Source organism: Ceratotherium simum, chromosome 1 (genome assembly GCF_057802395.1).
Source record: "Ceratotherium simum simum isolate JZ-2026a chromosome 1, ASM5780239v1, whole genome shotgun sequence".
NCBI lineage: Eukaryota > Metazoa > Chordata > Mammalia > Perissodactyla > Rhinocerotidae > Ceratotherium > Ceratotherium simum.
Window position 1 is genome coordinate 98,278,471 of NC_141900.1, and position 22,398 is coordinate 98,300,868.

Genomic DNA, 22,398 nt, shown 5'->3' on the forward strand with positions numbered 1-22,398 from the left:
GTAGTCTTTGACTGCTCTCTTGCTCCCTTGCCTCTCCCCAATTCCATTCTCTACGTAATAGCGCAGAGGAAGTGTTTAAAAACATAAATTAGATAAGCTACTCCCCTGTTTAAAACCCCCTAATGACTTTCAATTCCATTAGGAGAATATCCAAATTTCTTACCATGACCAACACGACTTTCTTGATCTTGCTTTCTAAATAACAGGATGTTAAAAGTTGAAATTTCTACCACATGCAAAAATTTAATGATATGAGATTTCAGAGTGAGTTGCCAGTTACTGATATGCAGGTTTTCAAAGGAAATGGATGTAAACTTGTTTCATAACTCAAAATCCTATGATAAAATAAAATGGTTGAGACAGTAGAAGAGAAAGGATTTAGTGAGAAATTAACATTTAGATAAAGCTATGTTGTGAGACCCATTCCATATTCCACCAAGGAGGACTAGGAATGCCTTTCCTCACCTCAAACCTAATAGTAGTTGAGAGCTTCCATGGGGCTACTCATGAAACTTACTGTGTTATTTCTTCAGTTGGGAGGCATAGTGGACTAGGGTCTTGCTTCTGCCTGGGGGATTAAGAGAGTGAGAGACCAACTGGGTAGTGTGGGTAGGGTTAGGGGACCAGCTGTGGGCCATAAGGGAGAGAACATGTGTTTGAGGGTGTCTTGAGATCTGACTAATAGGGCTGCCTAGTGAGTGTGGAAACTCCAGAAGCAACAATTTGGTGGTGAATGCCTAGGTGAGTCCCAAGGGATCACCTAAAATAGAGATGCTTTCTCCTCATTGAAGGAAAGTGCAGGAGAGAGAGCCCAGTAGAGAACCTCCAGAGCCCTGAGAGTTCCCCATAGGGGAAAGAGTCAGCATTAAACATCTGCCAGGTCTGGAAAGCACAAGGTCAGATTACTTTGGTTCTAGTCCAAGTAAGACCCTTCCTGCCCCTTTTGCATTCTCCCTCTGCATTAGCCAATCTTGGAGGTGTTGAAGCTGCAGTTATCTAGTTATCTAGTATTCACATATTGGACTGAAATATCCAATTTCTAGTTTGAGGCTGTTTTGTGGCTTGGAGTGATCATGGGATAATCTATTTGATCAGAGTGAAAAGACAAGTCATGTGGCCTGCTGGAGTTCTTATTCTCTGGCAGGAGAATTTTCCCTTGCTGAATAAAATTAGAAGGAATAGTGGAAGAAAATGAATACAATTGTGATTTGATAATATTATGAGTACAGCCAGTTACACATGGCAAAGTCTCTACTCTCTCAGGCCCTTGAGCCCACGTCACCCCCTGAGAAAGCTTTCCCCAGCCTACAGTTCTAAAGGAGCAACTCCTCCCTCTCCAGCCATTGTCCAGCAATGTTACTCTTCTGTTTTCTTCAAAGCACTGATTACTATGTGAAAGAGTCTTGTTCATGTGTTTGCTTATTGTCAGTTTCCTTCCATTGGACTGCAAGTTCCATAAAGCTGTATTCCCAGTGACTAGATAGGTACCCTGTACACATAGGTGCTCAATAAATATTTGTTGAGTAAATGAATGAATGAGTAAAAACGGTATAAAGAACATAGATCTGAGAAAAATGTATATTCACCCAACTTCAGTGGGATCTCTCTTTTTATTGTGGATTATTAATTTTAATACAACTATACATTCATGCTGTGGTGGTAACAACTTTCACATTATTTGTATGACTGATTTTCTCAGCTGACTCTTTCATGACAAAGTCACAATCTAAAAGGATACAGGAGCGTTAAAAATGTTTTAAACAAATATGGAGGAAAGACAAATTTGAAGTACTAAACAGAAAACGTTTGACTGTGGATCAACTTGAATATATTTTTTCAAGAAAATATTTTTACTTTTCAACATGGTCTCATAGGGATCTCTTTTTAATGTTGGTTTTGGAGGACAGGACTCACATATATCTTGTAAGCTATGGTATCTCAGTGCGGCAGACAGCCTCAAAGTTGGCCCCCCCATGACCCCCACCCCTGGTAGCCGCACCTTTGTGTAACCCTCTCCATTTGAGCATCTGTGGGGACTATGACTTGTTTCTGGCCAATAGAACATGGCAAAGGTCACTGAAAGGATTGTCACTCCCATGATTACATTATGATATTTAAGACAACATCTTGCTGGTCGACTCTCTCTAGGGATTGTCTTTGCTGGCTTGAGGTTCCATGTTGAAATAGCCCACTTGGCAAAGACTACGGGCAGCCACTAGCACCTGAGGGAGCCTCCAACTGACACCCACCAAGAAGCAGATGCCCTCAGTCTCATATCCACAAGGAAATGAATTCTCTCACTGGAACCATGAAACTAGTCTAAGCCATTATCAATCATTTATACCTCAGGGGCCATGAAGGATTTAAGAAAAGGTTTGGTAGAAAGGTGAACCAAGATACCTGACCTTGAAGGGGATGACTGCTCATAGGTAAGTGGGGATGTGTAAAAGGGAAACTCAGCTGGAGACAGACTTCTCTAGTGTCACTATTTTGACTAGGTCTCGGCCATATGAGTGTCTCCCTGTACTTGTTGCCTATGCACTTAATGTCCTGAGAATGATCTGATGAGGAGAGTTGTGTTTAGAGGGCCAAAGGATGGAATAAGAAGAATGGAACTCAGTCACAGAGACAGTGAAAAATCCTGCCCATTGATGCTAACCATGGTAGCACACAGGCAAAACCAGAGAAGGCAAGTCAGGGGCAGTTGGTAGGCCTAGGTGGAACTGAACCCAGGGGAAATTTGCATCCTCACTGAGCCGAGCTCACTTTTCCTCTGTAGCCTGAGCATCCTCTTTCTAAGTGAGCTCTGGCTCAGAGGTAGAGCCTAAGCATTTTTCTCATATCCCCAGGAAAGATCAAAAGAGGGGCTGTGGGTGGGAGTAAGGAGGAGGCCAGGGATGAAGGCACAGGGTGATGACCAGAGGAGGGGTCAACATGCAGCCAGGACTCACAGCCCTCTTCATGTTGCTCTTTTCCCTTCTGTTTCTCCTGGGAATCCTGACCAACGGCTTTATTGTGCTGGTGCAGAGCAGAGAATGGATGCGGAGTGGGAGGCTGCTTCCCTCTGACGTGATCCTCGTTAGCTTGGGTGCCTCCCGCTTCTGCCTGCAGTGGGTTGGAATGGTGAAAAACGTCTACTACTTCCTCCATCTGGTCCAGTACTGCAGGGGGTACCGCACGGCAGTTCTTTGGTCTACACCGGGACTTCCTGAACTCGGCCACCTTCTGGTTCGGCACCTGGCTCAGTGGCCTCTTTTGTGGGAAGATTGCTACCTTCACCCACCCCACCTTCCTCTGGCTGAAGTGGAAGTTCCTGGGGTGAGTGCCATGGCTCCTCCTGGGCTCTCTTCTGATTGCCTACATCGTCATCGTGCTCTTCTTTTGGGGAAACAACGGTATGTATCAAGGATTCTTCATTAGAAAATTTTCTGGGAACATGACCTACAAGGAGTGGAGCAGGAGGCTGGAAATTTACTATTTCCTGCCCCTGAAACTTGTCACGTTGTCACCTCCTTGCTCTATTTTTCTGATCTCGATTGCACTGTTGATTACTTTTCCGAGGAGACACACACAAAGAATGTGGCACAATGGCCACAGCCTGTAGGACCCCAGCACCCAGGCTCTCACCAGAGAGCTCTGAAGTCAATCATCGCCTTCCTTGTTCTTTATGCTGTGTCCTTCGTGTCACTAGCCATCGATGCTGCAGTGTTCTTATCCTCAGAGAGTGACTGGAACTGGCCATGGCAAATTTTAACTTACCTGTGCATGTCTGTCCATTCCTTTAACCTCATCCTCAGCAACCTCAGGCTTCGAGGGGCGTTCAGGCAGTTACTTCTGTTGGCCAGAGGCTTTTGGGTGGCCCAGGTGACAAGGTTTCCTTATCCAGACCCCTAGAAGAGACTCAAGTGAGGTTGAGAGAACCCTGCCCACTTACATGGAAATATCTTTATGGTTAGATGTCTACTGGATCATGCTGTGCTGTTCTTCCTTTGGGAAGGAGAGGAGTAGAGTAAAGTCTGGGAGCTCTGAACATGAACATTATGTCTTAGAGAAATTGGCTTTTTATTTTTTATATCATAAGTAAAACCCTCCCCCACCCACCCAGTAAAATTAAAATTTTATTTTAATTTTTATTGATTCTAATAGTAATTTTTAAAGCTTTTTCACTTTGAAATAGTTATAGATTCACAGGAAGTCATAAAAAATGTCCAGAGTTCTATGTCCCCTTCAGCCATCTTCCCCCAATGGTGACATCTTATTTGGCTGTACTACAACACCAAAACTGGGAAAGTGACATCAGTACATTACTGTTAACAAGTCTACAGATCTTATTCAGTTTTCACTAATTTTTTTAACATGCATTCGTGTGTGTTTTGATGCAGTTTTATCCCATGCATAGATTGGTGTAACTACAATCAAGACACAGAACTGTTCCATCATCACAAACTCCTTTTGCATCTCTACCTGCCCACTACCTTACCCTCCATGTTGTTTTGTTTTTGCTTTTTTACTTTTATGATAGTGGCTTTTGCCATGTGGAATTTTTGATGAATCTATCAAAAAATTTTTTTAATGACTGCTGGGATTTTGTCTCATAGAAGGCATTCCTCACTTTGATATCATTAAAAAAAATCTCCATTTGTTTTCTTCTAGCACTTTTGTCCTTTCATTTTTACATTGAAATATTTGACGTTATGAAATTTATTCTGATATAAGGTGTCATGTACGGGTAAATTTTTTTTCCCAGATGATTAGCTTGTTGCCTTAACACTATTTATTGAATAATTTTTTTCTCCATTGATTTAAAATGCTACTTTTTATCATTACTGGATTCCTGTATATATTGGTGTATTTCCACACTTTCTATTCTATTTCCCTACCTTGGTGTGAGCACCTGCCACTACCACTGCATTTTCACTATTTCAGGTTTGTGATGTTTGAATAACCAGTAAACCAGTCCTTCTTCACTAACCTTCTTTTTCAGAACTTTCTTGGCTATTATTTTTAGAATAACCTTGTCTGGTCCCAAACAAAAATCCCCCCCATTTTTTATTTTTTGAGAAAGATTGGCCCTGCACTGACATCTGTTGCCAATCTTCCTCTTTTTTCCTTTTTCTCCTCAAAGCCTCAGTACATAGTAGTACAGCATAGTTGCAGAGTTGTAGCTCTTCTATGTGGGAAGCCACCTCAGCATGGCTTGATGAGTGGTGAGTAGGTCCCTGCCCAGTATCCGAGCGGGCGAACCCTGGGCCGCCAAAGCAGAATGTGCAACTTAACCACTATGCCACCGGGCTGCCCCCCCAACCCCATTTTTTTATTAAGTTGGATCCTGTGAACTGTGTAATTTAACAAAAGGAGACGTATATATCCATGATACTGAGTCTTTATATTCAAGGATCTGGCATGCCTTTCCATTTATTCAAGATTTCTTTTATTACTTTCAGTAGTGTTAATTTTTTAAAATAAAGATTGTCTGCGTTATTGTAATGTGTATTCCTAGGTACACTGAGTCCTTATGCTTTAGTTTCCTGGTTCGTTAAATTGGGTAAGTGTGATGACCTCTGAGTAACTGCAAAGGTTGAGACAGGTAATGTAGACGCATGAAACATAGAGTCCTCAGCATCGCTTCTTAAAAGTAATTATAAAAACGTGTCATTGATACTATTTTTTGAAATTGTTTTCTGCATCATTGTATCTGCATCAATATGAAAAGAGTAGAGAAACCAGAGTATGACAAGCACTTTCCTAGTCACTGAGAAAGAGAAGTTTTTCTTTTTCCTTCTCTGACTCTTGTTTTTCCCATTTGTATTCCAATTTTTTTTTTCAATTGCCAAATAGGACAAATATGCTGTGTGTGACTGAGATAAAGATAGTCCACTCGCAGTGGATAACAAATCACTGAAAAGGGATTCAGATGCTGAAGTACCTGGAGTTCACTAGACACTCCCCAGATGGCACGACTCCAAGAGAGTAATTCACTTAAGTGGCATTGTGACATCAGCTGAGGGAGGTGAGAAAAGAGTGAAAAGTTTTTTTCTTTGAAGATGTAAAGGGGAAAGGAGGAAATTATAATGGGGATATTAAGAGAATTACTAAATATTACTTAGCTATTATCTTTAAACTTCATTTCCATATTAAGTTTTGTAAGGTTGCTACATTGGGCTGTTATACCGAGGAAAGAAATGAAAAGACTGAGAAAATGCATTGGAAATCAGATTAGATCATTGAGAAATCAGATAGACGGATGGACTCTTGACCACGTGCTAGATGTTCCTCTGCCCTCTTTGGGCAGCGTTTCCTTGCAGTAAGTCCAGTTCTGTGGTGTCAAGAAAGCTTATCTAAAATCTCTATCTTAGCAACCATGGCAAACATGACAACTCATTACTAGAGGTTTTATAAAGACATTTTATAAAATTTAAAAACACATTAATACAAATCAACATGTGTATCAAGAAGTGTTAACCTCTTGGAGAGGCCACAGATTGCTTGAGAATTTATTCAGTTAACAAATATTTTTTGCATGCTTACATGTAGACAGTGCCTTGCTGAGATGAAACAGTGAGTATCACAGACATTTTCTTCCCTCATTGAGTTGACAGTCTTGTGGGCAGTTGGGAATAAAATGTCTAGTCATACAATTGAGCACATCTTTACAAACTTGGAAAAGTGCTCTGAGGGAAGGACTGAGGACTATTAGAGTGTGTAACAGGAGGGCATGCAGAGAGTTGAGGAGACGGTGCATTGTAGAGGGATTCCCTCAGAACGTGATAAAACTGGATAAGATACCATTGTGACACAATTTCCAGGTTGCTCATAGACCTTGAAACCTGTCAATGAGCTCCAGGCAAAGAACCCCTGTTCCCTAGTGGTATTCCTGGTCATGTGATTGTGTGAAGGAAAGAGTGCTACACAGGGAGGATTTTATTCTAGAAAGAAGAGATTGGATTTTGCCCTTCTGGAGAGACAAGGAGGTCTTGCCATCAGGAAGCGTCTACCAAGTAAATTGCTAGGTGTGTTCAGAATGGATGCAGAGCAATATTCCCTCACACCCATTTGCTCTGACCCTTGTCTCTGAGTGAGTCTAGAAATACTCTCCTAACTTAGTTCCTGTTTTGGACCCTGAGGTTTGCTCTCCTGAGCTTCATGCATTGATTTATTCTCCATGAAAAAAATAAAAAAAGATTTGAAGGCTTTCCCAGGCTAGTGCCTTTGGTGAGACTCAGAATCATTGTGGTGAACATGATGCAGTTTATATAGAAACTGAAATATAGTGATGTACACGTGAAATTTACACAATGTCGTAAGCCAATATGACCTAAATAAAAATTAAAAAAAAAATAAATATAAGGAAAACAAGCTCCAAACCCTCCCTGACCATGTGGGGCCCATCTAATCAGGATTTGCCCCTTGAGATGGGGCACGAGATAAGAAAAATAGGGATGCTATCAGAGGTGACATTATAGACAACACCAAGTAAGCTCTGTGTATCTTGCTTAGTCTGTGGAGTTTTACTCAGATGACATGGTTATCTTCACATTAATACAAAAAAAAAAAGGGAAACAGAAGGCATTTTATCTACAGTTATACCCTCTGTTCAATTCTCAACTTCCAGATCTGCTCAATCATTTTTACCTCTAACATAACCCGGTGTTCTAGATAATATCTGGTCTATATCCCCCAGCTTCCCAACTCTTTTGGTCTTTGAACCCTACCTTGAACTCTACCTGTGAAGAGTGCCTATGAGTCTGCCCTAACTAGACAAAGTTGAATTATAAATAGTTGATTCACTTACTCCCTCTAAGGAAGCATAAAATAGACAGTTTGTTGGACTAAAAGAAGAAAAAAGTTGTGCTGTTCATTTTTGTCTCAATTAGTCTATCAGTCCTGGTCCAGAGGAAGAGGACAGTTTCCAGAATACCATATTCCATGTGCTATGCCCCCCATCAAAAGCTCTGCTATCTCACCATTGCCTCTAATGCACATTCCTTGGCCTTGTTTTCAAAGCCCTACTATGCACACCCCCTCTTTCCAGCCTCACCTCCTCCTCCTGATGTCTCAGAATGAAATCTTTGCTCTAACCAAACTGGTTTGCTCCCTCTTGCCCAGATAAACCTTACTTTTTTCTACCTCCACACCTGGCTTACGTCATTGCCCCTCACCAAGAATGAACCTATCTCTTTCTCCTCCCTCATCTGTCCAAATTCTACCATTTTCTGAGGCCCAATTTAATTTTTCTTTCCCTTTGCCTCCTTGAAAACCACCTGGATTTCTCCCCAGCACCGCCAGTTTGCATAGGAAGAAGTACATGGGCAGGTGCAGTCGAGCATCCAGCCCAATCAGGAGGACGATGAGCCTATTGCTCAGCAGGGTCAGCAGATAGGCAGCCCCAAGCAGTGCAAGAGCCTGCCACCTGGAGAACCCCAATAGGATAAACTTTCTGCCTCAAATCAGGTTGTCCTTCCTCGTGGAGAAAGTGTGTCAGGCTGTGAGGGGAGGAGGCAAGTTAGAGAGGCCAGAATCACAATCAGAATTCACAGTCTGGGACGAGCAAAAGACTTTAAGTAGGACTACAAGAACTAATATATTTTCTCTATTAGCCTCTGGTCTGCTTGAAGTGAGGAGTCTTTTCTGATTTTTCTTTTTATACAAAGATTCCTAACAAATGTTTCACAATAAAAAATTTTTGTTGGTCACATGAATAAAAAAAGCTTAAAGTAGTGGTCTTGAGGATTGTTCTCTGATTCCTGAGGTGTAGAAATTATGTTCTCGAATTCCCCTTTGTCCTTATTGCTCATGCTGGAACCAGTGGTTCTTCCTTCTTCTCCCATAATCCAGGCTGTGTTAGTGACAGAGAGAAAATTGCTCACTTGATTCTCAGTGTATTGATTAACCGGCTTAATCCTAGGTTTCTAAGATCAAGGTGTCATCGTAGAACATTGTATCAACTATAATTATGTCCCAGCTTCTTGAGATTACGCTATTTCCTTTCGGAAATGCTGGCATTTATTTGAATGTTAAAGTGACTACTAAAAGATGACTGCACACATCACTTACTTGCAGTGACAACATTTGGAAACTGATGGTGCCCACAGATGAAGTCAGTAAGGGAGCGCCTCTAAAACCCTTTGAGCTTTGTTGTGTGTAAACCTTCTTTCACAGCAAAGACATGTTTGCCCTTGGGACATCTCCCTATTTCCTTTATTGGGTTTTAGTCTCTATCAAAAGATAAAAATGCTATTTTTTTTTCTTAGTACAAATGTACTAAGAAATTTTAGGTCTTTATTTATTTCTTTATTAATAGTAAGTCCCTCTAGCCCCATTTCAATATCTGCCTCATGTCTCTTTGCAACATGGTGGGAGAAGGCGGTGCTATTGGCTAGTATAAGAAAAGGAGAGACCACAGGGACACGGAGAGGAGTCTGACTGCTGGAAAAGCCCATTTGGATGCCCACTAGGGGAAGCTTGAGAGGGAAGGTAAAAACTCTGACACTAGAGTTCACCTCTGAAAATCCCACAGGACCCATGGTGGATACCAGAACAGTGCTTTCCACATTGACTGCATATTAGAATCACCTGGGATGTTTTGAAAACTCCAGAGCCCAGACCACACTCCAGAGCAATTAAATCAGGACATTAGTATATTAGTAACTTTGAACGTTTCCCAAGTAATTAGAATGTGAAGCTAATTTGAGAATCATTGCTTTGGAGGGAAACTTTAACCTTATTGTTGAAGACTCAAGACATGGTTTTTAGGAGAGGAATATGTTTTGAGATAAACCTAGAAGAGTCTTTGAGGAAGAGAGATCTTTTGGGCTAAATGTCTCATTTTTCGTTTGAAAAAGTTGAGGCCAAGAGGGTTTAAATGATTTGTCTCAAATCCCACTGTGAATCAGTGAAAAAGTCCTCCTGGATATCTTGCTTTTGGTGTGCTGGGTCTCCCCTTAGCCTTAGCTTTCTGAGGTCTGGTCCAAAAACAAGGTTTTAGAATATCTTAGAGATAGAAGAGAAGAATTAGTGGATATCAAATGAGGTGGTGAGTGTAAAAGCCCTTCATAAATTTCAGAGCATTCTCTAAATGACAAGGATTTGTGTTAAGACATGAGAGATCGAATCTGACGAAATGGAAATGAAAATAATTCAACCCAAGTCCTTCTAAGAGGGTTTGAAACTAAGAGGGTTGGATGGGGGTAAAGAGGGCAGAGCAGCTGGATCCTATCCTCTGTCTCCTACCTAGGTGGAACCTACCCTCTTCCTCCTTTCAGTCCTTCTGCGGCCAGAAGGTGTCACTGGAGAAAATGTAAGAATAGAAGCTGGCTTTGGGAAATACCCAGTGGTGAAGTTTCTGAGCCCTGCACCTGTCATGGGAGCTCCTGGCTTTCCACAGAGCATATTTCCTCTGTCAGTGCAGTAAGTAACCAAGTTTCGTCTCCAAATGTGGCTTCTCAATGTCGAGAACATCAACTGAAATTCTTACCATTGAAGAGAGTAAAATTCAAAACGAGAATAACAGCAAAGAAAGAAAGCTGGAAGAAACCTTAGGATCATCATTTCAGCCTCGTCATTTTACAAATGAGGAAACTGAGGCTTAGGGAGCAGAAGTGATTTGCACGAGGTTATTCTGCTAATTGGATGCAGAGCTGGAACTCGGTCTGGAGTCTGAAGACCACAAGCCCATGTTCTTCCTGCTATATCACATTGATACCACACAGAACATGGGGAGCGTATCATAGCAGCTGGTGGGGAGCAGGATCCGCCGGAGTGATATGTGTGGCAAATTATATGATTTGATTTATGGGGGATAGGGAGTGTGTCAGGAAAGGCTTAGTGTTTAGGATGCTGCTCCTGGGGGGCAAGGTGGAGGCTTTGGATGGCCATCAAGTTATGCAGGGAAACAGGCTGAAGAGTAGTTTGGACAGGCTGGCGGACTGGAGGTCCAGTTCACCAAATCAGCGGCCCTCTTTCCATTTTATCTGTAAAAGGGAAACATCCACCCCGTACCTTATTGAGAAGATGGAGCCCGCACACCGGGACTCTCTACTTTCTCTGCAGCAGAGGTCGAGTTGGAAAAACCCTTCTCCTAAGCCTAGCTCATCCACTTCCCTTTTCTGACTTCTAAAAAACTAACTGCTTGAAGGGTAGAGGGTGTTTTATCTTATATTGTTCTGCTTTCTAGTTTCTAACATAGATTGTCATATAAAGGTAGTGGACTGACTGAATGAATGAAGGTCATATTGAGGAGTAGTCTCTTTAAAATTCATTCTCTCATCCAGGAGCTCAGTATGGAACTTTCCTATTGATGTTTTCACGAGTCTGCTCTGTGATATCGTCTCAAGAAAGACTCCACTCAGAAGAGTCTCTTGGGGGACCAAACAGGTGTTTCCTCCTGATTAGTAAGTGTCTTTTAAAAACATGGAATATCTCTTTAAAGAGATAGTGCCAAAAAACATTTCTAAATTCTAAAACTCAACCAATGGGTAGGAAAGTATTTTGGACCCTCTTCACTTTTTCTAAACTGTAACTTAATGAATTGATGTCTTCTCTGGAGAAATGAGATGTATGCACTCCTGCCATGGAGAATAGAAGAATTATTTTAGAACCAGAAGATATGTTTTAATTATTATGATTAGAAGGTCAACAATCTATGTCAATAGATTGTTGTCCCAACTATATCATAAATTAATGAAGAAGAATTATACCTCAACCAGTATAGAACCAATGTCATTGCTTTTGGTTGACACTCTCCAACTTTTAACTAGTTTTATCAAAAAAACCTCATACACAAAGTTTGCTCATTCAATGATTTTTGTGACCTTTTTGTAGCCAGGCTATGTTAGAAGGTGTACTAGGATATCACACTGCTCAACGCTAGATGTTCCATAGGTATGTGATGAGGATAAAGGAAAATGTACTAAATTATAAGTGCTAGCAATTTGTTCTCCCTCAGGAACTAAGGAGGAAGAACTCCTGAGGTTTCTCTGCTGTACCAAATGCAGACACTGGGCAAAGGGCAGGCAGATGCCTACACATGGAGGCACTAGTTAGGGGAGAAACCTTTGAGAGGGAATAGCGAAAGAAAAGGTAATTTTTTGACTTGTAAGAGAAATAAATATTTAGAGAAGGATCTAAAAGTGAGAGTTAAGAAGTTTTGACTGGGGGATGGGTCTGAGCTCCTCAGATGGGAGTGGGAGTGGTGGGGGAAAGGAGCAGGGAGGGGAAGAAGGCAGATGGAGGCTGCTGATGGTGCCACGGGGAGAAGGAGGCGGGCAGGGGCTGAGGGAGGGAGTGAGGGACGCTGATGTTCCAGGGAGGGGAGGGTAGGTGAGTCTTCAACAAAAAATGGAAAAAAAAGTTTTCCTGGATGTTTCTGCAGAGAGGATCTACAAAAAGCCAACAACCACATGGAAAGATGCTCAACATCATTTGTCACTAGGGACAAGCAAATTAAAACCACAGCAGGATGCCACTTTATACCCAGTGGGATAGCTATAATCAAAGGCACAGAACATTAGTGTTGGGAGGAAGTGGACAAATTGGAAGTCCCATTCATTGCTGGTGTGAATGTAAAATGGTTCAGCTGTGATGGAGAACAGTTTGGCAGTTCCACAAAAAGTTACACATAGAATTATCATATGATCCAACATTTTCACTCCAGAGTATATACCCAAAATAATTTAAAACAGGTTTTCATTCAGAAACTTGTACATGAATGTTCATAGCAGCACTATTCACAATAGTGAAAAGCTAGAAACAACCCAAATGTCCACAAATGATGAATGGATAAACAAAATAAGTTATTTCCATACAGTGGAATATTAGCCAAAAAAAGAAATAAAGCCCTGCTACATGCTACAACATGGATAGACCTCAAAAATGTTATGCTAAGTGTAGTAAGTCCAACACAAAAGTCACATATAGTATGATTCCATTTATATGAAGTGTCCAGAACAAACAAATCAATAAAGACAGAAAGTAGAGTAGTGGTTGTCAGGGCCTCTGAAGAGAGAGGAATAGGGAGTGACTGCTTAACAGGTGGGAGGTGTCCTTTTGGTGTGATGAAAGAAACTAGATAAACTTGAGGTTGCACAGCAGCGTCAATATACTAAATTCCTCTGAAGCGTATACTTTAAAATGGTTAAAATCGTGAATTGTATTTTATGTGAATTTTACCTCAATTAAAAAAAATTTACTAGGAATTTAAATAGATACTCCATTCCCTCCTCCTCAACCTTTTGGCATTTTCTCCACAGATTGATTATAAGTTGGTTTGTTGTCACTTTATGTTTTTTTGTGGGTAAGATAAACCAGAGATCTGTAATATTTAGGTAAGATAAAATTTATTCTGAGTTTTAAAAGTTGTTTCAAGCAGTTTTCTGGATAATTTTATCACTTCTCTATTCATATTTTAGAATGTTTAGAGCTCAGTCATTAATTGTGTTTTACAAGAGCAGAGAGAAATTATCACCAATAGGAAACTGATTGTTTCCCTGCTGACTAGCTCAGCTCACCTCTGATTGTGTGTGGAAATACCTTCTAACAAAGCGTGAGTTCTGAATATGTTCCTCAGCTTTCACAAGAGGATATTCTTAAATTTGATTGTGTGGAAAGATAGGTGTTTGAGATTCTGAACATTTGATTTTTTGGCCAGTCATTTTTCACCACTGCAGGTCTGAGAGGGAAACATGCGGAGTGATGTCCACGTGACTCACACATGGTCTGGTCCTGCTCATCAGAGCTGTAGGCATCATCACTCTGACTGTGGCTCAAGTCCCTGGTGAATTCCCCACTCTGTAGAGCTGGGCTGGACCATGTGTGAGTCACATGGGTGTCCTTTGCACCTCTGGCCAAAGACCTGTTTGATCCCATGGGCACAGTGAATTTTGTGACTTACAGTTTCCCCTCCCCTCTTTTCTCACTAATTGCAGAAAAGCTACAACATATAGTTGTAGAAATTTTAGCAAGAAAATAGACTTTCTTGGCATAAGTTTTGTGCACTGCCTGACTTCTGATTTAATCTTCCTTTCTAATTGATATGTGCTGGTATATATATGTTTTTCCATTTAATTTTCTGTAGGGTGTATGTATCTCTAAGTTGTAATTCACATTTTTAAGAATAAGGCAGGGACCAAAAATAGAGTCCAGAGGTAAAATCCCGTTACTCTATTGTCTCAAAAGATAGTAGTACAGATGGGGGTCCTTCCTCCTGCTCTCTTACACACCAGTGCACACACACATGCACATGCACACACACACATACATATGCGCACACAGACGTTATGCAGGAGGGCACACTCCAGTGTCCACTGTCTTCAGAGTGAGGCCATCTTGTGACAAAGTCACTACTAAAGCTTTGATTCAGAAGTCCTCATCAGAACTCGACTCAGAGCAGCCGTCATTTCCTGGTTCCTCAGACTATAGATGAGCGGATTCAACATGGGAGTCACCAAAGCATAAAAGAGTGCTACCACCTTGTCCTGCTTGGTTAAGACTGTGGAGCTGGGCTGCATGTGGGTAACCAAGGCCCTCCCATAAGACATGGAGACCACAGTGAGATGGGAGGCACAGGTCCCAAAGGCTTTGCGGCGTCCCCCGGTTGCACGGATCTGCAGGATGACAGCCACAATGTGGGCATAGGACAGGGAGACCAGACAGCAGGGCACCAGCAGCACCACCACGCTGGAGGCCATTATGACCACCTTGTTGAGGGTGACGTCCACGCAGGCCAATCTGACCAGTGCCAGTGTCTCACAGACCACATGGTTCAGCACGTGGTGCCCACAGGTGGGCAGGCGCATGGTGACTGCTGTCTCCACAGTGGAATTAGCCAGGCCCATGAGCCAAGAGACAGCTGCCAGCACCACACAGTGCCTCGGGCCCATCACTGCCACATAGTGCAGCGGGTCACAGACTGCTGAGTAAAGGTCATAGGCCATTGCTGCCAGCAGCAGGAACTCAGTGCCCCCCAGGGCCAGTGAGAAGAAGATCTGGGTTGCACATCGGGTGAAGGAGATGGTCTTCTTCTCCAGGAGGAAGTGCACCAGCATCTGGGGGATCCCACTGGAGGTGCAGCCAATGTCCAGCACTGCCAGGTTGCAGAGGAAGAAGTACATGGGCAGGTGCAGTCGTGTATCCAGCACAATCAGGAAGATGATGAGCCCGTTGCCAACCAGGGTCAGCAGATATGCAGCCCTAAACAAGACAAAGAGTCCAGCCTGGATCTGCCTGTCACTGGAGAGCCCCATTAGGACAAACTCACTCACCCAGGTCAGGTTGTCCTTCATGGAGGAGGTGGGACAGGCTGTTGGGGGAGGAGCAGAGTCAGTGAGGGACGACTGATGGTCTTACTTTAGGAGGCTAAGATTATGCCCTGGTCTAGGACTGAGGCTGGAATTGGGACACTTCCACAGGTTCCTTAGCGTAGGGGATCAGGGAGAATGCAATGAAGATGTTGGAGAAAGGGACATTTGGGTGCTCACACTAGACTGTGAAATTCTCAAGGGTAAAGTCCCTGTTCTGGTCATCCTTTTATGTCTGGGATCCAGCACAGTTACAGTCATAGAGGACATAATCTATCAATGCAGAAGGAAAGATGGGGGGAAAAGTGGTGGAGAAAAGGGAGAAAAAATGATTGAAAGACAGAAAAAAAGAAAAGAGACAGAAAAACTAAGGAAAGAAGGTAGGAAATGGAAAGGAAGGAAGAACCGTGGATCCCCGGGAGCAAAGGAAGGATTCTTCAGTTGGGGGAGCAGTGGGTAACGTATTCTAATCAGACAGTTGAGAACAAGACTGGTGCCCTGGGTTCCTCGGTGTTGTTCCTAAAGACTGGATTCATTTTCTCTTCATGTTTCTTCTTGGGTCTAGTTGGGGTCACTGCCTAGAAAGGAATCCTCTCATGTCATTCTCATTGTGCCCATCAGTCCAGATGACACCTCAGTCTCTTAAACCAATATCTGTTAAGCCCCTGCTCTGTGCCAGAGACTGTACTGGACATCAGACACCTGTCTGTGAACTAGAAAGACAGAGCATAAGCCCTGCTTCCTTGGCCCTTGTAATGTAATCAGGGACACATTAATAATTACAAAAAATTAATTAAGAATAATTGTGCTAAGTGTTGTGAAGGAGAAGAACAAGGTTACTAGTTGGCAATAAATTTGCAGCTGTAATTAAATTCCCACTGCAGTTATGCCTTCCTTCTCAATAATGTGCAATATATACAGTAAGTTGCAGGCAATTATTTAGATGTTAAAATAAACAAAATAATGTAATGAGAGCATTTGGAAACCAATGATACTCACATGTTACTACTGAGTATGAAGTGACTGAAATCCACTGAATCTTCTCAGAGGGAGTGAATTCTCCTTTCTCAGCTAAGATTGTGCTGGCTTATCTCCCTTCCAACATGTCGATCACCGTCTATAGAACTAGAATTAAATGACATCAGTTTTTTCTAATAGAAATGCAATCTCAAAGCACATTTCCTGCTCTTACAAAAATTAGTAAATTAATTCATTTATTAAGAATATTTATTGGGTATATGAGCCACTACGCTTTCAAACAACTTCTAGGAAATGCTGTCTTTCAACATTAGGAATTTGCGTTTAGAAAATCAGCAGTGCCACAGAATCCAATAAAAAACTTTAAAAATTGGATCTTGGTAAAGACTGTGAGAATCAAATGAGACAGCTGAACAAAGGACAAATGCAATAATACATCGGTGCTCAGAAAACCACAGTGGAGCCAGAGTCAAATACAATAGAATTGAAAAGCATCATCCAATTCAGATGTCTTCTGGCTGGGAACACTGTCCTGGGCTTTCATTGGTGGAGGGAGAGGGCAGAGAAGCTGGATGGAGCAGGCATTTCTTGCTTTCCTCTCTGCCCTAGCCTTGCAGTGGCCAGAAGCTGTCACTGCAGACACTGCTGAGAATAGAAACTGGCTTTAAGTTCTCAGGGTTGGAGTTGGGTTCTAGGGCCAGAGCAAAGTAGCTGGTGGCTGGGATTCTGAGCATGGCCCCAGGGAGCCTGGTCCTTGTATCAGCAGAGGGAATAACTCAGCTCTGGTCCACTACAATCCAGATGCTGCTACAGCATCCAGAATCACCTTCATCCCTCCCTGTTAGAGTCAGTGTCAAGGATCCAAATTCCTTCCAGAACAACCCTGTTACTATATAAGAGATAAAAATGTTAGAAATGAAAGGAACCATAGGGATCATGTGTTCTGTCCATTTCATTTTACAGACAAGGAAATCAAGGACATTATTCCAATAAATTTTTGATGTTATTTTCAGATTATGATAAACTATTGTTTAAATAGATAGCCTCATCCTCCGATTTTTGGGATGATTAGAGAATTTCATTCTGCTTTGCTTGACTTAGTGAACATTTACCTAAGCACTGAGTAGTGCTTGGTCCAGGGGCAGGTGCTGATGTAACAGGGATAAATACAGCCTGGTCTCCCTTTCCAGGAACAGCCTGGCAGAAGGACAGAAGGAGTGAGTCATCATGACCTTCTCAGAGTTTTCAGAGGAAGCTGGAATATCAAGTCTGATAACTGGAGACATAGAGTTGGACTATGTAAATATCCAGGCAGATATGTAGAAATAATAAAGTAGACGCAAAGAAACAGCCAGTGCATTTGTTTCTTGAGAAAGTAGATGTGGTTTAAGGTGTATGTATTGGTAGTAAAGAGACCTGGTTTTCAACCTGTATCAATAAACCATCTAGGTATTATTGTAAGTAACTACCTTTTTGAGACACAGTTTCTTCACCTGTAAAATAAGTTAGGTAAACAGCAAGATTTCTCCCAGCATTAGAATCTGTGACAAATGAATACACATAGGCCGTAGTAAAAGCAGTATAAAAGGGAAAAATACATTTTTCGTTATTTGATCACTGTCAGTATGCATAGTTAGTGGGACAGTAGGCAATTAGATATTACTGGTTACAGGGTTTGGGAACCAAACCATTCATATCACACATAACTGTTTGGGGAGGTGCTAATGAATGGCACCAGGTTGACTTGAAAACCAGACTCTAAGAAAATAGGGCAGGGGCCATACACATGGAAATGGGAGACCTGCTTGGGTCAATGCTGAAAGACTTGTAGCCTCTGGTACATGAACTTCTTTCCAAAGTCAGCCCCAGATCATTCCTAGAGTGGGATGACCCCTAACGCAAAGTTTTCCACCAGACCAGGGACCAAACCTGCCTTAGTTCCATTGGGATTATGCTTCTTAATGATTAAGAATGTTCACCATCCTCTTTTTCAAGAAAAGACGGGGTCTATGTCTATCTTTGGTTCTTATACCAGGCCCAGCCCTTCTCCATTCCTTCTTCTTATCTCTAACATAAAGCAGATGCCTTAAGGACAAAATAAGAACCTTATCTCTTTTACTTCCACTCTTTAGATCTTTAAATATATGTCTGTATATACTGAGCACTTCAGTTTATACTGTTGATGGGATGACTGACCAAGACCCAGGACTCTTCTGAGTGGCTTGAAAACAGTGAGTTGCATCCTCTAGGTCATGGGAAGAACCAAAGAGCCTCCAACTACAACCAGTGAGAAAAACACATAGAGGAACCCAGGGCACTGCTGGCTGCTCCTGGGGATTTGAGTTCTACCCTCTCACCACCTACACTTAACCTTCCCTATGGAGGACTCACCGAGGCTGAGTGCTCATCTCATGCACAGAACTCATTTTGGATGGGGGGCAGCACATCTGGAAGTCCTTGAAGTCCTTGAAGCAGTTGTCCTTCCTCTTCCTGGGGATGGAGGTTTTACTTTGTCAGTCTTAGGTGATAACTTTTCAGAACCTAAGAATCCCCAGAGGGCAATTACTTGCTCTTGGTGTATTCCATTACTCATTCTTCCTCCCCACCCCCACTTCTCAGCAACCACAGCTCCCCATTCTTCCAAGTTTCCTAGGGGATAAACATTCTAAAAACTTTTTATCTCAACTTTTAATTGTCTTTCTAGTTCCCAGACTAATGAGCCCTTTCCTGACTCTTTTGAGTCATTCCCTGCCTTTCAAGGATATGGCATTTTGGGGGACACCTAGCAGAAGTCAGGAGACAGGAATAATTACTCCTCTGACCTGATGGGAAGGGATTAAGATTAATTGGGTAGAAGAATAGGAATTAAAATCTCAGAGGCTGATCTCCTTCCTAAGAGAAGAAGATGAATGCATCTTCTCCCCTCTTTCCACACATTTAGTTTTAGTGACTAGTGAGTGGTGAGTAAGCTTTGAACGGTAGAAACATCATATCCATAGACTGGAAGCCATTGAGAAGTTCCAAGTTCACAGATATTGAAAGATTTCCGTAGGCTTCTTGGTGGTCTCCATTCCACGTTTCTGCTGAGTTGTGATCCTTTGCTTATTTTCTTACTACCAGAAGCTTTTGCAGCTTTCGTTAGGCTTGATTGCCAGTTCTTGGTCATCTTCCATGAAGTTTTAATCTCATCACTGAAATTACTAGAAGAACCAGAGAAAACAATGAGTCATGATGGGGTTTTATTCCTAATATTTACCTCGCCATTTCTATGGTAATAAAGCATGGGTCTTTGGTAAGATGGAAGAGACATCATTTGTAAGTAACCTATTCAAATTTTTTGCTAATGATTGGCCAATATCAGCAAGGTAAAGTTTTATTTATCTTGTAGATTTGTGACTTTAGTGATAATGGACTGGGGAACTGTAGTTTCACTTCATGGTCTTTCCTTTGTGCAGGACGTGTAGAATCTCAGGTTCGCCTCTACTCCTTTCACCATCCACCTAAGCCCAGGACCCAAAGGACCTGAAGCTCTCCCAACTTCAAAGTCCATCAAAAGCAAAAACTGATGAGACTTTCTGAATGAGAGTTGAGGCCAAAAGTTGAGAAGAGGGCAGGATAAAAAGAAGTCTCAGGGGATCATGAAGGAGAAGAGAAAGAGAGAGTGACACCTGAGAGGTGGGACTCCTGATGTATATCAAATGTATACTTGGTATAAACTGATCTAGATGATTCAAGGGTAAAAGGAAAAAATTGTTGGGTACCATCTTCCAGAGGATGTAGCATGTGATCATCTAATAAAAGTATTTCCTTGCTGGTAAAACAAAAACATATCTTTCCTACTTTTCCAAACACAGATGATATGTAACTGGATGAAAAAGTTGATTAGAAAATTGAGGTTCAATACGATCCTAAACGGCAAATTAATATACATACAGTTGGATGTATATAAATATAGAAACATAAAGAACTGAAAGGATGATCAAAAAATGTCAGTGGGTTATCTCTGGTAATAGGTTTATAGGTATTTTTATTTTCTTCCTTTTGCTTATCTATATTTTGAAAATGTCTACAATAAATATGTATTGTTTTTCTAATGTGAATCTAAATGGAATTTAAAATTATTGTTGATTAGATACATCACATTGATATAGGGATGCTGGGAAGTCAACTCGTTGGCTTACTGTCCAGCAGTACTGAATGGTCTTGGCAATAGAAGTGAGTGTTGAGAGCTGGAGGGAAGGTATAATTAAAATTCTGCCTCAGCAAAGTAGATATGACAACAGGTTTTGAATCACTTATACCATTAAAGACAAATCTGTAAATATCCTATGATGGCAAAGACTCTGGACTGGGCACAAGATAATTAGTGTCTGCTCTGACTTTGGTATAAATAGCTCTATGACTCTGAGCATGTCATTTAATCTCCCTGGGTCTCAGTTTCCTCATTTGTGAAACAGAGATTCCATTAGACCTCTAGGATCCTGCAGTTCTGGAAGTCTACGTTTTCCAGTGTGAACATTACAATATTCTTTCATCCTAGACCCTGAGGTCTGAGAGGGAGTCTGACCATCCTGGGCTCCAAACTGTGGTCTTGAGGAGGTAAGAGTAATGCTCTCCTTTGAGCCTGATCCACACGAGGAGTTTCACTGACAGAACCGATATGTTATACACCATTTGGATCCCCAGCCCACGGAGTAAATTCACTTCCTGCTGTGTCTGTGCAGCCCCAGGCCTGCTTCTTGCCTGTGTCTTTCCCTTCACTCTATTGGAATTGCCCTCCCAACACCCACTTCCCCATCCCTACTTCTCCACCCTAATATCTCCTCACTCAAGACTTTCCTTTTTCTAGGAAGAGTTTAATTCACTCCCAAGGAACTACAAGGTCTGGTTATCAGTTATGCACCTTCCCCTTTCACTTCTTTCTACTCATTTTTTTTTTGCACCATAATTAACTTTTCTCCACCTTTCCTGAGTGAAATGTCATGAGGCACCTTCTAGGAAGCAGATAACCTGGACTGATGACCTCTATACTTGACAGCAGCTTAAATAGCCTTGGATACAACTCATCACTAGTTGGCTCTGTCATAAGAAGGTCTGAATACTGCTCTGCTTCCTTCTACACACTAGGAAAAATTTAAATTGGTATTTCTGTGCTTCAGTCTTCTCTCTGTGCCAACCAACTACACAACTTGGGGGAAACACCTTAAGTGGTATTGGTGGGTATTAGAAAGAAAGACTTGGCAACTAATAGTTAATGAGTACTAAATGCTTTATAAGAACCATCTCCTTGAAACTTTATGTAATATCCTTATTATGTGCTAACATTGGAGAGGGACAGTACAGCCCACTTCTGAGAAAGAATTCTTTCTTTAATAAATTACCAGCACACACATGGAGTCCAGAAAAATCTTTATTTCAAAATCAACTTGCCTATGTGATGGGATAACAAATTTAAATACTCTCTTCATGGATGTTCAGTGAAAATGGAACTTCTTTCTTTTCTATAGTGATCTTATCTTCCTGAGTCTACATCCTAATGGGTAATATGGAAAGGGGAGAAAAGCAAACAATGTAATATGCTGATTAAAAATATCTTAGTTTCCTACAGTATAAACAGTCTCTTTTGACTTAAAATAACCTTTCCAGGTAAATATTGAATTAATGCAAAGTTCAGCGTTTGATCAGAATGGTTTATTTCTTTCTCTCCTTTCTCAAGGTGGCTTCTGGGTATAAGAGAAACACTGATACTATGGGATAATGTAGAACTTGGGATGAGGGTGTAGAATCACTCTTATTTCATGCTAGTCCTGGTGGTGGTCTCTGCAGTTCAACGGTTACTCTTATCTGTGCATATACACATGGCTGGTTTCTGCTGAGATGTGTTCCATCTGGTCTAGCCCATGGCATCTATCATTGAAGTCTGTGGCTGAGGGGTCCATGGAGTCTTTGTTGTTTGCTGTTGACTTTGTCAGGGCTCAGTGGCAATCTTTTTGTTGAAATGGTCCCACTTAGGGGTTTTCTTATGTGATTACCCCAAACACACACACACACATACATCAGCTCCAATTACTGATTGTGATTCCTTTTGGAGCCCTGGTTTAGGAAGTCTACTTTGCAGCCCTTTTTC

General features: G+C 41.7%; 1 protein-coding gene and 1 pseudogene across 1 annotated transcript; one reads left to right on the forward strand and one right to left on the reverse strand.

Annotated features, from left to right (window-relative positions):
- The first annotated feature begins 2,934 nt into the window (after window positions 1–2,934).
- LOC101397419 (taste receptor type 2 member 41-like) lies at window positions 2,935–3,894 on the forward strand (annotated as a pseudogene).
- A 10,445-nt stretch (window positions 3,895–14,339) lies between these two features.
- LOC101397169 (olfactory receptor 2F1-like) lies at window positions 14,340–15,278 on the reverse strand. The gene has a single exon (XM_004430803.2). The coding sequence runs from the start codon at window positions 15,276–15,278 to the stop codon at window positions 14,340–14,342; it is 939 nt and encodes a 312-aa protein (XP_004430860.1).
- Between the last annotated feature and the right edge of the window lie 7,120 nt (window positions 15,279–22,398).